The following is a 17936-nucleotide window of genomic DNA, read 5'->3' as shown; positions in this document are numbered from 1 at the left end:
TAGATGTTTTTTTGCATTGGGCTGCGTCTCAATCCACTGCATCGGCCTACAGTGCCTTCAGAAAGTATTCATACCTCTTGACATATTCCACATTTTGTGTTATAGGCCGAATTCAAAATGGATTCATTTATTTTATTCTCACCCATCTACACACAAATACCCCATAATGACAAAGTGAAAACATGTTGATTGTTTTTGCAAATTTATTGAAAATGAAATACAGAAATATCTCATTTACATAAGTATTCACACACCTGAGTCAGTACTTTGTAGAAGCACCTTTGGCAGCGATTACAGCTGTGAGTCTTTCTGGGTAAGTCTCCAAGAGCTTAGCACACCTGGAATGTACAATACCTGCCAATTACTATTCAAGCTCTGTCAAGTTGGTTGTTGATCATTGCTAGAAAGCCATTTTCAAGTCTTGCCATAGATCTTGAAGCAGATTTAAGTCAAAACTGTAACTTGGCCACTCAGGAACATTCACCGTCTTCTTGGTAAGTAACTCCAGTGTAGATTTGGCCTTGTGTGTTAGGTTATGGTCCTGCTGAAAGGTGAATTCATGTCCCAGTGTCTGGTGGAAGCAGACTGACCCAGACAGGTTTTCCCTGTGCTTTAGCTCCATTATTTTTTTATCCTGAAAAACTCCCGTCCTTAACGATTACAAGCATAACCAGAACATGTTGCAGCCACCACTATGCTTGAAAATATGGAGAGTGGTACTCAGTAATGTATTGGATTTGCCCCAAGCACTTTGTATTCAGGACACAAAGTTATTGCAGTATTACTTTAGTGCCTTGTTGCAAACAGGATGCATGTTTTGGAATATTTTTATTCTGTAGAGGCTTCCATCTTTTCACTCTGTCAACAGTGTTGTTGATCCATTCCCAGTTGTCTCCCATCACAGCCAATAAACATAGTTAAAGTCCCCAATGACCTCTGAAATCCCTGAGTGGTGTCCTTCCTCCGAGTTAGGAAGGACGCCTGTATCGTTGTAGTGACTGGGTGTATTGATAAACCATCCAATGTGTAATCAATAACTTCACCATTTACAAATAGGTGCCCTTCTTTGCGACGCATTGGAAAACTTCCCTGGTCTTTGTGGTCAAATCGGTTTGAAATTCACTGCTCGACTGAGTGACCTTACAGATAATTGTATATGTGGGGTACAGAGATAAGGTAGTCATTCAAAAATCATGTTAAACACTTATTACACACAGAGTAAGTCCATGCAACTCGTGGCAAACTTTTACTCCTGAACTTTAGGCTTGCCATAAAAGGGTTTGACTCAAGACATTTCAGCTTTTCATTAATTAAAATGTAAACATTTCAAAAAAACAATTCCACTTCGAAGTTATGGGGTATTGTGTAGGCCAGCAACAAACAGATCTCAATTTAAATCCATTTTCAATTCAGGCTGTAACAAAATGTGGAAAACGTAAAAGGGGTGTGAATACTTTCTGAAGGCACTGTCTTCCGCATCTGCGGTGCAAGTTGACCGAGCTACAGCGGTGTTTGTCAGACCAATGTCTGTCGCGTCCGAACTGTTTGCTCGATCACCCCCACAAGAGTCACGAGACTCGTCTAAAGGTAACCAATGCAAATGAATGGAAGTAGTTGTGCCAACTAAAATAAGGGGTTAAATATGTCCCAAAAAATAAAATATCCTACGCTTTCTTAGATCTTATAGATATAGGACAGACACTTATTCCTTAGGACTTTGTTTAGGACAGTCTTTGCCATTTATGAATGTGTTTGAGCTATTGTAGTAAAGGCAAAATTCAATAAATGTATCAATTTTTATTTATTTTTTTATACCTAAAGGGGTCCTAAAATTCAAAATAAAATCGCTAAATGATCAATGATATGACCATCTTAAACCAATTCCATGTTAGTGTAGTCTCCACCCCCTGACTTAGCTTAAAATTGCTGTAACGTAAAATACAGTGTTCGCATATTCACACACATTCCACAGGATTTCTCAAGAAACAGTTTATTTCATGGTGAAACTCGACCTTCCAGACAGTAACGTAGATACAACTACGAAAGCAAGATCGGAATGTAACAGAATCTGAATGATCCTCAGCATTACTAATGCTGTTTGTGCAAGATAACCGTAGGACAGGAATGAATCAGTGTAAATGTAAAAAAACAACGACATCTATCTTAGTACCTTTACTGATCACTATTCTAAAGCAATTTAATCGACCTCCAACACATCGGCACACATGGCTACTTCTAAGTTGCTCAGGGTCATTGGGCTATAATGGTCTGTGTCAAATGTGTGGGGTTGGGTTGTATGAGAGCTACACTAGGTATTCAGTGGTGGAAGAGTCTCAGGTTGGTGTGCACCAGGGTGATGCCCTGCTCATTACAGGCATTGATCACCACCTCGTCAGCTGTGGACCCGGCCGGGGCAGCAATGTACTCCACACCACTCTACACAGACAACAGACACAGACAACACACACAGAATAATCAGTCCATGTGGACTTCAAACAGAAAAGACCTTGGAAGGCACTAGAAGGCTAGAGAACAACTAAAGAACCAAAAACTCAAAATGGAAAGTCTGCCATCTTAGACTAGTGAAAAGTAATAATTTGCCACAGTGTGTGTGTGTTTACCCGTTTGGCGCGGTCCACGTTGTCTCTGAAGGGGAAGAAGGCGTCAGAGCTGAGCGCTACAGCTTGCAGAGAGCTCAGCCAGTTCCTCTTCTCATCCTCACCCAGGGGCTCTGGGACCTCCTCGTACATGGCCTTCCATACTGCCAGGTCCGGACCCTGAACACAGTTAGAGAACGAGATGGAGACAGAGACACTTCAATCTGGAATCAGATATAGAATGGACAGACACCTACAGTAGGAACCTACACAAATCAACATACAGCGGAACTGTACGTCGACAATGACAGGCATTTCAGATCCTGTAGAGTGCGTGTCCCTGTATTGACCGCTGACCCCTCACCTCTCCGATGGTGCCGCTGACGTACTGATCGATGGCATTGGCCATCTCCGCCCGCTTCACCCCACACCTGAACCTCATGCCCAACACCCGCGGGTGGTGCCTCAGCCACCAGTTATCAGCCTTGTCCCCTGCCAGCCGTGTGCAGTGGATACGAGACTGCTGACCCGCACCGATCCCTATCACCTGGTACACACGGAGAGACGGATTTTAACCCAGAAAAGCCATTACAGTACATCCTCTTGAGTAAAAAAATAAATAAAAAAAAGACTTCTGAAAAAGGTAAACAAGGGTATAGCGGACAACAAAATTGTGGAAACTAAACACTATTTCAACAATGACCTCCCATGTCCCCTCCCTCTCCAGGTTGGTTACCTGTCCATCCTTGGCATAGCAGACAGAGTTGGACTGGGTGTACTTCACTGCGATGCTGGCCACGATCAGGTCACGCACCGCCTCCTCCGACAGCTGAGACAGGAGACAGACGAGGACAAAAGGTCAGAATCTAACGTGTCATCAGTGAGCATCTCACACACACTATCAAGACACGCACAAACCACAAAGACACTCACCGCGCCCTTGGAGACGATGTTGCTGAAGAGCTCCTTGTCGATGACAGCTCCATTCCTCTTCTGTTTGAGGTGGAGGCCAAAGAGAACCCTGACCTCTGGCTCGTCTGGCTCATAGGCTGGGTCCATCTGACACACAGATGTAGACATTTAGCACCCCCAACTGGTGATAAGATGCAATTGAATTCAACTTTTTTTTTTTTTATTCTTTATTCTCCAGGATACACTGCAACATAGGATGATCTCTAACTGTGCTTTTCCATTTTCAATCATACCTGGAGAACACAGTAGTTGCCATTCTTCTTCTTGGACAGAATCCTGAGGGCCTCCTCTTCGTAACCAGGGGCGATGATGCCATCAGAGACCTGAGAATGATAGCCAGGGGTTGGAAATGCAGCAAACACACAGGACGTACACACACACACACAGGAAGTCCTACCTCTCTGGATATGATCTTAGCGGTGGGGACGTCACACACGTCAGACACAGCGATGAAGTCTCCGAAGGAGGACATCCTGTCTGACCCTCTAGCCCGGGCGTATGCTGTGGCCAGTGGGGTCAGGTCCTTCAGCAGGTCATTCACCATGCACACCTTGGCCTCCTCCTCACTCAGAGGAACACCCACCGCAGCCCCTAGGGAGGGAGAGGACACCGTCTGGGTCAACGTTACTGGGATTCCTTGTACCATCCTGTAGGCATATGCATTGGAAGCACTGTGTGTGTCTGACCTGCAGGGCTGACGTGTTTGAAGGAGGTGGCAGCGGGCATGCCCAGGGCACTCTTCAGCTCTCGGACCAGCTGCCAGGCGTTCAGGGCATCACACAGGTTAATGAACCCAGGAGAACCGTTTACCACTGACAGAGAGGTAATGGAGGGAAGAGAAGGGAGGGTCAGTATAGTTTCTCTACCCAGACAGGACAATGTCCCCCTGGACACTTTCAGTTGAACATATGAGACCAATTAAAATGGAGGGTTGACAATGTTTCAGTGCCATCAATAATCTAAACACAATGATGCCCGTTGTAATTTCTGAGACTGTTGGCTACCTGTGAGGGGGGAGGGTGGGAGGGGGTGTAACATACCTGTGAGGGGGGTGTAGCCTACCTGTGAGGGGGAGGGTGGGGCGCAGGGTGTAGAGCTGGGCAGGGGCTTGGTGGGGGTTCATGCCGTAGCGCAGGGGCAGCTGGGATACGCCACAGCTGTACTGGCCCCGGAAGTAGTCAGAGATGGCCTCATCGTACTGGGCTGTGTGAGTAAAGGCCTGAGAGAGAGACAGAACAAGGCCAACTGTAGATAGCACATGGAAGAAAAGTAACTGAAACAGGAAGGGAAAACCTGGATGTCCATTAGGAAATGCTCATTTTTGGTTTACCGTTGCAAAATCTTTTGCTACGTGTGCCCTAATGAACACAGCCCAATGAAAACAGTTTAACCAGACAGTGTTGTATCCTAGTCCATGATCAAAGCCAACATGGGCTTCTACAGTTTTATCTGGAGGCAGCTTTAGTACAAACTATCAATGTAAGATTTGTAAGGCCTTCACAAGGGACACCATGTGCTAAATGTATCCATTTTACTCCATGTAGTTTCAAGTCTCAATGTCACATGTACAGTGGGGGAAAAAAGTATTTAGTCAGCAACCAATTGTGCAAGTTCTCCCACTTAAAAAGATGAGAGAGGCCTGTAATTTTCATCATAGGTACACGTCAACTATGACAGACAAAATGAGAAAAGAAAAATCCAGAAAATCACATTGTAGGATTTTTTATGAATTTATTTGCAAATTATGGTGGAAAATAAGTATTTGGTCAATAACAAAAGTTTCTCAATACTTTGTTATATACCCTTTGTTGGCAATGACACAGGTCAAACGTTTTCTAAAGTCTTCACAAGGATTTCACACACTTTTGCTGGTATTTTGGCCCATTCCTCCATGCAGATCTCCTCTAGAGCAGTGATGTTTTGGGGCTGTCGCTGGACAACACAGACTTTCAACTCCCTCCAAATATTTTCTATGGGGTTGAGATCTGGAGACTGGCTAGGCCACTCCAGGACCTTGAAATGCTGCTTACGAAGCCACTCCTTCGTTGCCCGGGCGGTGTGTTTGGGATCATTGTCATGCTGAAAGACCCAGCCACATTTCATCTTCAATGCCCTTGCTGATGGAAGGAGGTTTTCACTCAAAATCTCACGATACATGGCCCCATTCATTCTTTCCTTTACACAGATCAGTCGTCCTGGTCCCTTTGCAGAAAAACACCCCCAAAGCATGATGTTTCCACCCCCATGCTTCACAGTAGGTATGGTGTTCTTTGGATGCAACTCAGCATTCTTTGTCCTCCAAACACGACGAGTTGAGTTTTTACCAAAAAGTTCTATTTTGGTTTCATCTGACCATATGACATTCTCCCAATCCTCTTCTGGATCATCCAAATGCACTCTAGCAAACTTCAGACGGGCCTGGACATGTACTGGCTTAAGCAGGGGGACACGTCTGACACTTCAGGATTTGAGTCTCTGGCGGCGTAGTGTGTTACTGATGGTAGGCTTTGTTACTTTGGTCCCAGCTCTCTGCAGGTCATTCACTAGGTCCCCCGTGTGGTTCTGGGATTTTTGCTCACCGTTCTTGTGATCATTTTGATCCCACGGGGTGAGATCTTGCGTGGAGCCCCAGATCGAGGGAGATTATCAGTGGTCTTGTATGTCTTCCATTTCCTAATAATTGCTCCCACAGTTGATTTCTTCAAACCAAGCTGCTTACCTATTACAGATTCAGTCTTCCCAGCCTGGTGCAGGTCTACAATTTTGTTTCTGGTGTCCTTTGACAGCTCTTTGGTCTTGGCCATAGTGGAGTTTGGAGTGTGACTGAGGTTGTGGACAGGTGTCTTTTATACTGATAACAAGTTCAAACAGGTGCCATTAATACAGGTAACGAGTGGAGGACAGAGGAGCCTCTTAAAGAAGAAGTTACAGGTCTGTGAGAGCCAGAAATCTTGCTTGTTTGTAGGTGACCAAATACTTATTTTCCACCATAATTTGCAAATAAATTCATAAAAAAATCCTACAATGTGATTTTCTGGATTTTCTTTTCTCAATTTGTCTGTCATAGTTGACGTTAACCTATGATGAAAATTACAGGCCTCTCATCTTTTTAAGTGGGAGAACTTGCAATTGGTGGCTGACTAAATACTTTTTTTCCCCAATGTACAGTGAAATGCCTTTCTTGCAAGCTAACCCCAAGAATGCAGTAATCAATATAATACTAAAAATAAGGTAGACCAAAAACACACAATATATAAAAATAACACTATAACGTAAGCATACTATATATATATATATTATATATACACACACACACACACACACAGGGTCAGTTCCAGTACCATATTTACAATGTGCAGGAATTCTGGTTCAATAGAATACTGTGGGCTGACCTGAAGAACAGGGCCCCAAGGACAAGCGAGGGCAGCATGGGAGGTAGTGGACTCTGAACTTTACCTCACATTGACCCAACAACAAATTAAACAAAAACACAATCAACGACCTGAATTCTTTACGGTGTCCCAATTGTGATTTTTGACTACTACAGACTTCATTTAAGCCATGGTATCTGTGATTGTACAAATTGATCCTTTTGACAGAGGGTCAATAACCTGTCAAAGATCAACTTATGAGGCCCTCCCCAGTTGTCTACAGTTTGGTTCCTGATAGCTGAAAGCATGTTATTTCTCTATCACTTTACATCCTATGTCAACAGTTGAGGTTTGCAGACCTGTCTGAACAGGGAGGCAGAAGGAGAGCACATGGCAAAAACTTGTCCAGAAAGTAGGTTGACATACACGAGTCAAAGAACCAAGTAAAAATGTCCACTTTCAACCCGTGCTTTCAAGTTGACATAGTTACCTTCAGGGCCAGGTTCTTGCGGGTGTCCAGGGAGGTGTCTTTGCCCTCGGAACCTTCCATCTCCACGGCGACCAACTGGTAGTCTGCAGGGTCGCACACGATGGTTACGCGGGCGTGGTTCTTGGCTGCAGCTCGGAGCAGGGTCACCCCACCTGAGGACACAGCCAGGGTCAAACAGGGTCATCGCCATGACAACCTGGGGCATCTCATGTTGTAGAATGTAGACTTCAGAATGTAAAATGTAGAGCTGGCCTTAAAAGGTGCAATATGCAGAAATCGCGCCGCCATTTCCTGGTTGCTAAAATGCTAATAGTTCGCCTAATTTCAGTTTGTGTGCCAAAACAAGCAACTATATCATAGAGAATCATTGTACCATCTAAACTGTTGTGAATGATATTTTACATAACCCAAAATATTGTATTTTCAGCTGTTTGAAGCTAGTGTACAAAACCGAAAGTAAAAGCCGCAAAACTAAACTTAATGGGAAGCATAGAAATAGTGCACATAGAACAGATCTACCGCTTCTTATACTTGCTTTCAATGAGAATAACAGATCTATAACTGACATATCTATAACTCACAATTCTATGTGAATTTGGTTAGGTCGCCCAAAAAGTTACATATTGCAGCTTTAACATTCCACTCACCAATATCAATCTGTTCCACTGCGTCTTCCACGGTCACATTAGGGGTAGAGATGGTCTTCACAAACGGGTAAAGGTTACACACCACCACCCTGGACAAAGACCGGCAGAGGAAAGCAATACAAGTCAAGAAATGCCATGCATTTCACTACGTTTTTTCTAACTATCTAACCAATTTGAAGTAATCAGTATCATGGCTGTTTAATCCCCCACATTGTTTGTGCCCTATATGCCTTATTGGGAATCAATATCTTTTTTTTAAAGTGAGATTTTGCCTTTTGTAAATAGGGACGTGTCAATTAAGCAGGTCACATTTTGCAGCCTTTGAACCCCAATTGTGACACATACGCACCAATAGGCTCCAAATTCTAAAAGGAGAGAATTCATGGTTTATTTCAGAGGCTGTATGCGTTGCACGCTTTCTCCTCAAAGCCAATCACATTCCATGAATGTGGAATTGGCAGCTTAAACAGCCAATCAGATTCCCGGGGCCCAAAAAACTAAATGTGTCACGCGATCAGATGTGTGCAGATGCAGCAGCATTTGAATTAGCCGGTTATTAGATTAGCAAAGCATGCTTCCCTAAGTCTCCCCACTCCACAACACAACCTTACTGTCCTGCATTAGGGCCAAATCTAATAGTCTTGTGCCCGATCACATGCATTGTGTTTCAGGTCGGCTTGTTCACGAAAAGGCCATTTTTTCAAAGACCCCTAAAAAGTGCAGTAAAACAGTAGTGGCTCTGGAACAAAAGTATAGAAAAGTGGACTGAGAAGGACAAGTCCTACCCTTAACTATTGAGAAAAACAGATCTGATCACAGATCAGTGTCTAGAGCCAAATTCAACCCACTTCCCTGTCTCTTACCTGACCAGACCATAGCCCAGTTTCTCCATGTCAGCCTTGTCCGAAGGGGTGTGTCGGGCCAGGATGCCCCCGTGTACAGCAGGGTGCAGGGTCTTCACCCTCCCGCCCAGCATCTCTGGATGGCCAGTCAGCTCAGACACATCCCTGGAACAAAACGGGAGATGGATGTTGGGTGATGACGTTTCAGAGGCACACATTCTCAATTGCATGAAGAGGCTGGGAATGCATCTCATATGAAAGGTGGTCAATGATGGCAGGATACCAGATAGGCCTGCTCTCTCTGAAGTGGCAAATAGTAAGGTGACTTGAAGGAATACATTGTTGTCAGCATAACATTGATTCAGTTTAGCATTATCTCAAGAGAATGTTGGTGGCTGAACACAATCACAGATAGATGAGGCATTGGAAACTTATGTAGACTGGGTACACCTACCGAACAGCCAGTCCAGCCTCGCGCAAGGTTTTGGCGGTGCCACCTGATGCGACCAGTGACAGTCCCACGTTCACCAGCCTTTTGGCAAAGTCCAGAAGTCCAGACTTGTCGGACACACTCAACAGTGCTGCATGGATAGAATTAAAAGGAAAAAGGTGACAAAGTTGTTGGCATTGATTGAATGGCACCACTGGATAAGAGCGTCTACTAAATGACTAAAATGTAATGTAATGTAATGCTGTGAAATGTAGCCTGTTTTTCAATCTCGGTACACATTCTGACTCCACGGAGAGTAGTCATCGATAGTTTGTTACTTTGTAGCCACCGGTTGCTAACTCAAATGGAAGCATGTTTTTGGTGGCATGCTAGTTGTAGCTAGCATACCTAGCACGACACAAGCAACAATTGAATTGGACCTGGACCATGCAACACCCACACGCAAGCTTATTCTTCAACATAGACTCCTCAGTCTCTGTTAGACATTAGCTAATGCTAGCTAAAATATCAACAACAACAACAAAAAAGTTTACCAAGTTCTGAACAGGCCATGGCGTTGAGATTAGTCCGCTGAGTTTTGAATGATTTCGGTTGACGTTCTCTGTCTGGGGAATATGGCAGAGACGAGAACCATGTGGATAGTTTTATACATTTATGGCATGATGGGAACTTTGTGATTTGACAAGACCGCCCCTTCGACTGGATTTGACTAGATGGGATACAGCTTTTGTCAGATGTGACTTTTCGTAGCAGGTCAGGAGAATTCACGCAGCAGGTTGGGAGAGTTAACGTAGCAGGTTAGAATTAGGTTAAGGTTAGGAAAATAATTAGGGTTTGCTAACCATGACTCATTTGGCCCGCCCACGCAACTTCGCGAGGCCTCCTGCGCAGTAAATACACATTCGCTGACTTCTATCCACCTGAGACCCAGCAAAAAAAAAGTTTTTGAATGTAAAAAGATGTATATTTTTACATCAAATAACGGTTTGAGGTGCAAAAAAACATCTTACAAAGGAAACATATATATTGTTTTTTTGACTGTATGTGGACTGTAGCGGCCATTAAGACTCTGTTGATAGTAAATATATAAAAAGTAAACATTACAGTAAACATTACAGAGGACATTTATTAACCAGCTTTTATTTAGCTCTTATTTAATGTGGATTTTTTAAATTGTATTACACTGCTCTGAAAACTCACCAAACTAGATATTGACCTATTAGAAACGATTTGAATATCAAACTGTCAAAAATGATCATTACACAATTACACCATAAAATTGGGTAATTGTGATGGTAAATGTGATGGTAGCCATTTTGAAGAACCAAAATAAAAATATCCCCGCCCCACACACACATGATATCACTGAAAAGCACAGAATTACGGGTTCTAACACAGTGGCATGTATGGCCTTAGAGAAACAGACCAAAAACGCATGTCCATTTGAGAGGACAAAAAGAATTGCTGGGGATATGATTATGGATCATATAAATAGATCACACAAATAATGTTGGCCACAGGCCACTACCACACAATTAGGCCAGAGAGAAATGCTTATTTTTATTTGGAACATCTATTTGAAATTATAACAATGTGAGATTTTAGACTCTCTCTCTCTCTCGCTGCCACTGGAGGGTGTGTTTACACCACTATACAAGGACCATATGGGCAAATAGTGGTGCTGTTGATCTGAGAGAACTAGACACACTAAAGTGAATGCCCAGTATACATCCACCATTTTACTTTCATCTATCCATTATTTACAGATAAGTAGGGATGAAGGAAAGGAGAAAAGGTGAAGAAGCATTTGTAGACTACTGACATACACCAAGCCACTGGAGGGTACTGACATACACCAAGCCACTGGAGGGTACTGACATACACCAAGCCACTGAAGGGGTACTGACATACACCAAGCCACTGAAGGGGTACTGACATACACTAAGCCACTGGAGGGGTACTGACATACACCAAGCCACTGAAGGGGTACTGACATACACCAAGCCACTGGAGGGTACTGACATACACCAAGCCACTGAAGGGGTACTGACATACACCAAGCCACTGAAGGGGTACTGACATACACCAAGCCACTGGAGTGTACTGACATACACCAAGCCACTGAAGGGGTACTGACATACACCAAGCCACTGGAGGGGTACTGACATACACCAAGCCACTGAAGGGGTACTGACATACACCAAGCCACTGGAGTGTACTGACATACACCAAGCCACTGAAGGGGTACTGACATACACCAAGCCACTGGAGGGGTACTGACATACACCAAGCCACTGAAGGGGTACTGACATACACCAAGCCACTGAAGGGGTACTGACATACACCAAGCCACTGGAGGGGTACTGACATACACCAAGCCACTGGAGGGTACTGACATACACCAAGCCACTGAAGGGGTACTGACATACACCAAGCCACTGGAGGGGTACTGACATACACCAAGCCACTGGAGGGGTACTGACATACACTAAGCCACTGGAGGGGTACTGACATACACCAAGCCACTGGAGGGATACTGACATATACCAAGCCACTGATAGTCCCGTGTAGCTCAGTTGGTAGAGCATGGCGCTTGCAACGCCAGGGTTGTGGGTTCGTTTCTCACGGGGGACCAGTATTAAAAAATGTATGCGCTCACTAACTGTAAGTTGCTCTGGATAAGAGTGTCTGCTAAATTACTAAAACGTAAGGGGTACTGAATGATATGGCCTTAGTAGGCCTATAGCATTAATGGTTTTGTTGTGTGATATGAGTAGGAGCCCAGCCTATCTAAGCTGTCTGATCTGTTTGGATTTTCAAAAGGTGGGCCGGGTCCCCAGCTCTGTGTCCATGACAGTGAGACCCCTGTCTGTCTGTCTGTCTGTCTGTCTGTCTGCCTGTCTGTCGGTCTGGAGAATGACATTGGGACAAGCACAATTACCAAAGCTTTGTTGTGTCACGATCATTGCTTTTCTAAGCACCTGTAATATAGATTTCCTGCAACAATAAAAGCCTCTCATGATTACATTCCCCACTGTTCCGACGGAGGGCCAACCCTTTTCAATAAACTTTATTACCCAAAACTTGGCCTTTTTCATGCATTTGAACAGCGGTTAAAGTCTGACAGATGTGAATTTACGGCCCCTGTCCCTCATTCCCTTACGTAGCCTACCCATTAGCTTAAGTAACACGACAGGGCCAAGGGAAACCTAAACCAATATGGGTGATTACTTTAAAAGATCAGACAATCTGTTCATATTTCCGTAATGAGGCCGACATTTTGCTGATTGATTAAACTACAGGGTGTAAATATTTTACAGGGTCTTGCCGCTTAAGTTATTTTTCCTGATTTACCATATGACAAAGTGAAAGAAACCTGCATTTCTTTATTTCACTATGAAAATGGCCTTCCTGGTATCCATTTTCCGTATTGGAGGACTCGTGTGGGTCGCACTGATGTCTCGGCGGGGGGCTTGAGTGATTGTGACACTGTAATAGACAGGACAACATTTTATACACACACACACACTCACACACACACACACACACACACACACACACACACACTCACACTCACACACACATACACACGCATGGATGCACACACACACAGACATGCACACACACACGCACACACACACAATGAGGTGATTGCATTATTGGTATAAAAAAAGCATTGGGGCCGTCAGCAATTCTGTCAGACCAGGCTGTTGAGAAATCAGCATTGACAGCGTTATCACCAGTGGCTGGAATTTACACTAAGAATTTTTAATCAATATGACAGGTGAGTTCAAATTAAATTAGAATTGAGAAACTGAATCAATGATCTCTATATTTCTCTCAGCCTGCTTATCAATTTACTATGATTTTAGTTGTGCTTGTCAGGCGGCCCTGTATCATAAAACAGGCCGAATGGCATTAGTCACACATCTAAATGAACTCTTATTGATTTATATGATTTTTCATCAGCCAAATGAAATGCTGCATTGAGGGAGACATAGTGGTTAGGTCTGAGACATAGTGCTTTAAGGCCTATAAGCACTGTTTACTCTACAGAGAACTGCTTTTGAGGCCTGATTGTGAGCCACTAGACACTAAATCCAATCCACTACACTGTCAAAAACACATTCAAAACCTTAGACACTGAATCCAATCCACTACACTGTCAAACACATTCAAAACCTTGGACACTAAATCCAATCCACTACACTGTCAAAAACATTAAAAACCTTAGACACTGAATCCAATCCACTACACTGTCAAGCACATTCAAAACCTTAGACACTAAATCCAATCCACTACACTGTCAAACACATTCAGAATCATAGACACTGAATCCAATCCACTACACTGTCAAACATATTCAAAACCTTAGACACTAAATCCAATCCACTACACTGTCAAACACATTCAAAACCTTAGACACTAAATCCCATCCACTACACTGTCAAACACATTCAAAACTTTAGACACTAAATCCAATTCACTACACTGTCAAACACATTCAATAACTCGAATCATTGTCTTTCCACTTTGTTCCATCACTATCTATTACTGCATTTGTCCGGCGCTCAGGTTCTGAGCACCCAGTCATTTCCAAACAGAAAATGGCCCTTAAACTTATCTAGGTCTAGTGACCCTTGACCCCATACTGCCCTCCACTACCACCAAGTCTAAAACTAAACTGAATCCAGACCTGTAGCTGTGCACAAAGGCCCCTTTCTGTCTCAAATTCAGCAGAACCATCCTGGCTTTGTTTCACGAGACAGGCCAGCATATTGCCCGGCCAGTTAAAAATGCATTTAATCACTATATAAGCATGATGTTGTGGGCCAGGGCCCACCGGGAGCTGGCGGGAGGAGACGAGTTATGCTGCGTGTGTCCTCTAGTCCGGTTTTTAATCACTGCCCGTACATGGACGGCCAATAAAACGGCCCCGTTTCAGTCAGACACACATCATCCTCTGTTTCTTCTTGCAAATTAAAATGGAGCCCGGGTGACATCACCATCAGGCGCTGATTACTTTTTGTGCATCCCAAATGGCACCCTATTCCCTATACAGTGAACTACTTTTGACCAGATCCCTAAAAAGACGTGCACTATATAGGGAATAGGGTGCCATTTGGGATGCAAGCCTTTACCTCTCCTTCATTAACTTAATTATTTGACTATCAGTAAACCCGCCTGAGTAATTCATATTTGAAAGCCCCAGGGTTGTAAATTAGAGGGGCTCTGCTGGTTTAATATGCAGTGTTGGATCCTCCTCCCTTCTCTTTGCCATCTTGCCGTCTGTTACCTGTGACAACAAGATGGCTGAACTAGGCGGAAAACAAGGGAAGGAGGTGTGACGCATTAAGATTTTCCATTAAGTGGGATTGGAAGTAGAAATTTGGCCAATATGTCTATTTTAGCTGGATTTATAGTTGGACCTCTCTACCCTATTGTTACCATCCCTCTGTGCTTGCAGAAGACTCACAAGGTCATTATGAAGGCTCCACACACTAATAACTTTCTTAAAGAAATGCTCAACTTTTGCCTGTTCAATGTGTTTGTGTAACTCCCTCTCATTGCTCTCCACTAAACCCACTTTTAATATACTTTAGATTACTTATAGTTGTTCTAAATGTTCTCAACAAATCAATCCCTCATTTTTTACACAAAAAATAAAATAAAAAATGTATGCACGCATGACTGTAAGTCGCTTTGGATAAAAGCGTCTGCTAAATGGCATATTATATTATTATATTATTATTATATGAGTTAACTTTGCATAAATCATACATTTCCCACATTTTTTGAACAATTTTCATTGCTGTTTTTTTATTTCACGCAGTTGACATCAACACAGACCAGTTTCAGATAAATACAATTACTTTTTCCCTGCCATTCACCTGTCAATTAAAATAAATTAGATACATTTAAATGTGGTTAAATAACAACAATAAACAAACAAACAACAATAACAACAGAAATCTGAATTTCCATGACAACAATGTTCAATTGCACACACAAGATAGAGTTTATGAGACATCATAGAAAGTCTGTAAATCCAAGATGTCTGACATTCATGGGGGCACATTCACAATTGTAACATCACGCAACATTCTGCAACATTCTGCAACACTTTGCAACACTTTCCCCATCTTATTCAGCAAATGCAAACTGCTCAAGGTCTGTTCACTCCAGTCAGTGTAAGTTACAGTTTGCAACAGTCCAACAGTTCTGAATGTAACTTGGTTACATCTCATCCTTTAGCACTGCTGGTGGGAGGAGCCACATCTGTCAGTCAGCCTATCAGGGGGTGGAGTTCAGCTGAGATGGATGACAAGGTAATAGAGGTCAGTTGTGTTCACTGCTTCACTGCTGCTACAGTACTTCTCAGTCCAATTGGATGAAAAACACAGGAGGCTGAATGTCCTGTATAACAAGAAAAAATTGGGGGGCATGCAATCGAAATATACAGTAGAAAGAGACAGGGTTCAGTGTCTTATTTAGCCTTAATTGATGTGATGATGAATATAAGATGCTTTATATACCCTCACCCTTGGAGATGTGAGTCCAACCTAAAGGACACCTATACCTTAAACCAGGGGTTCCCAAACTTGTTCACTCGGGGCCCCCTTTCCAGCATTGGGGAACATCCCACGCCCCCCCCCTGCGTGTGCGCGCCTCGTCTATTTCTATGGACACAAGCACTGTTCATGACACAAACTGTTCACACCCCTCTTATTGGTGGAGAGAACTCTGCAGGTTTAAAGCTTATTTCCTGCAATTCTACACATTTTGTCATGGGGTGCAAAGAACATTTTGCAGTTTTATAGCTAATTTTCTTGCAATTCTTTACATTTTGCCATGTCTAATGTGTATTCGTGTGATATTTGAATGACAACAAATTTACAACAATATCTATGGGCTAAAAAACCTAAATAAAAAAACATTAGCTGACATGGGCTAGTTGATCTGGACATTTCTGACAAGTTATAAATAGCCAGTTGTGTAAAGCACTTAAGTAAAAATACTTTAAAGTACTACTTAAGTAGTTTTAGGGGGTATCTGTACTTTACTTTACTTCACTACATTCCTAAAGAAAAAAATGTACTTTTTACTCCATAAATTTTTCCTGACACCCAAAAGTACTCATTAGATTTTGACAGGAAAATGGTCCAATTCACGCACTTATCAAGAGAACATCCCTGGTCATCCCTGCTGCCTCTGATATGACGGACTCACTAAACACAAATGCTTCATTTGTAAATTAATGTCTGAGTGTTGGAGTGTGCCCCTGGCTAACCGTAAATAAAAAATACAATAAAAATTGTGCCGTCTGGTTTGCATAATATAAGGAATTTGAAATCATTAATACTTTTACTTTTATTTTTGATACTTAAGTATATTTTAGCAATTTCATTTACTTTTGATACTTAAGTATATTTAAAACCAAATACTTTTAGACTTTTACTCAAGTAGTATTTTACTGGGTGACTTTCACTTTTACATGAGTCATTTTCTATTAAGGTGTCTATACTTTTACTCAAGTATGACAATTTAGTACTTTTTCCACCACTCTAAATAGCTCTCTAAGGTGCGCAATGACTAACATAAATGTTGTTGTTTTATTTTTTTAAACCTTGGAATTTGGGAACCACTGCCTTAAACGACTCCTTCAGGGCCACAGAATCATTAAACTGCATTAAAGCATTATGTACACACAAAACACTGTCATAGGCTTTTGAAATGGCACATCCATTTCTTTCTCTTTTTACACTATAGATCCCCACTTCCCCAGACCCAGTGTCAAGCAGCAGTGTCTCTGGCGTTTTCCTTTCTGGGTGTGTCTTAGTCTTTTCACAACCCTGCGCCTGTCTTCCTGTCCCCCCCTGGCGCCCCCTCTAAGTCGTCCTCAGAGAAGGGACTGTGGGGGTTGTAACCAAGCTCCGCTGTGAGCTTCAGAAAGTCTGTTGAACGCTGCAACCCCACGGTGCCACCCATGGTAACAGCAAACTCCTCCTCTTCCTCTTCCTCTTCCTCCTCTGCTTCTTCTAGGTCTAGCTCTCCCTCGTCGTCCTGAGTGGAAGCTCGCCTATTCTCAGCTGATTTGCCATTGGTGTGTTTTCCCCCGGTGCGTAGTCGCTCCGCCTCAGACTGGGCAGACACAGATGCCTGCTCCTTGGCCTTGCGGCTGCGTTTCCACTTCATCCTCCGGTTCTGGAACCAGATCTTCACCTGTGGAGAGACAGAATGCACGCCTGTCAGCCACACACTAAGGCAGGAGTAGAGGTCTCTCACCAGCAGTCTCTCTCTCTATCCCCACACTCAGCTTAGTACATTTGGGCTGCCATTTTCTTTCTACTAAACCGGGCTGAAATGTCCAAAACAACTGTTACTCGCCAAGCAGAGGGATTTATCTGAAGAAGTAATTCAAAAATGTGCTGATTAGGTTCGAACACAGAGGAGTTGATCTTTTAAATCAACATGTCAACAGCTTCATTAATGAGGTGGTATTTGGGACTAGATGAGGCAGGTGAAACAAGAGAGCTGTAATATATTAGCTAAATAAGGAACTAGT

The 17936-nt window shown here is 43.1% G+C and overlaps 1 protein-coding gene across 1 annotated transcript; it reads right to left on the bottom strand.

Annotated features, from left to right (window-relative positions):
• Positions 1-130: 130 nt before the first annotated feature.
• On the bottom strand, positions 131-10012 carry atic (5-aminoimidazole-4-carboxamide ribonucleotide formyltransferase/IMP cyclohydrolase). Its single transcript, XM_084190878.1, has 14 exons — positions 9904-10012; positions 9374-9500; positions 8941-9084; positions 8078-8166; positions 7431-7582; positions 4632-4788; positions 4256-4381; positions 3967-4160; positions 3803-3892; positions 3531-3656; positions 3334-3426; positions 2962-3144; positions 2622-2777; positions 131-2436 (listed from the first exon to the last, which is right to left on the bottom strand). The coding sequence occupies exons 1-14, from the start codon at positions 9920-9922 to the stop codon at positions 2317-2319; spliced, it is 1776 nt and encodes a 591-aa protein (XP_084047004.1). The 5' UTR covers positions 9923-10012; the 3' UTR covers positions 131-2316.
• Positions 10013-17936: the final 7924 nt, after the last annotated feature.

The sequence above is a fragment of the Coregonus lavaretus genome, assembly GCF_964263955.1.
Source record: "Coregonus lavaretus genome assembly, contig: HAP1_SCAFFOLD_6938, whole genome shotgun sequence".
Classification (NCBI taxonomy): domain Eukaryota; kingdom Metazoa; phylum Chordata; class Actinopteri; order Salmoniformes; family Salmonidae; genus Coregonus; species Coregonus lavaretus.
The sequence above is the reverse complement of the archived record's forward strand: the minus strand, read 5'-3'. Positions and strand labels throughout refer to the sequence as shown.

Bases quoted from the DNA above. Each gene is read 5' to 3' on its own strand.
- atic (XM_084190878.1), bottom strand. The intron at 8,167-8,940 runs GTAAGAGACAGG...GTCTTTGTCCAG, and splicing joins CTGGGCTATGGTCTGGTCAG to GGTGGTGGTGTGTAACCTTT. The intron at 3,657-3,802 runs GTATGATTGAAA...TCTGTGTGTCAG, and splicing joins GCAACTACTGTGTTCTCCAG to ATGGACCCAGCCTATGAGCC.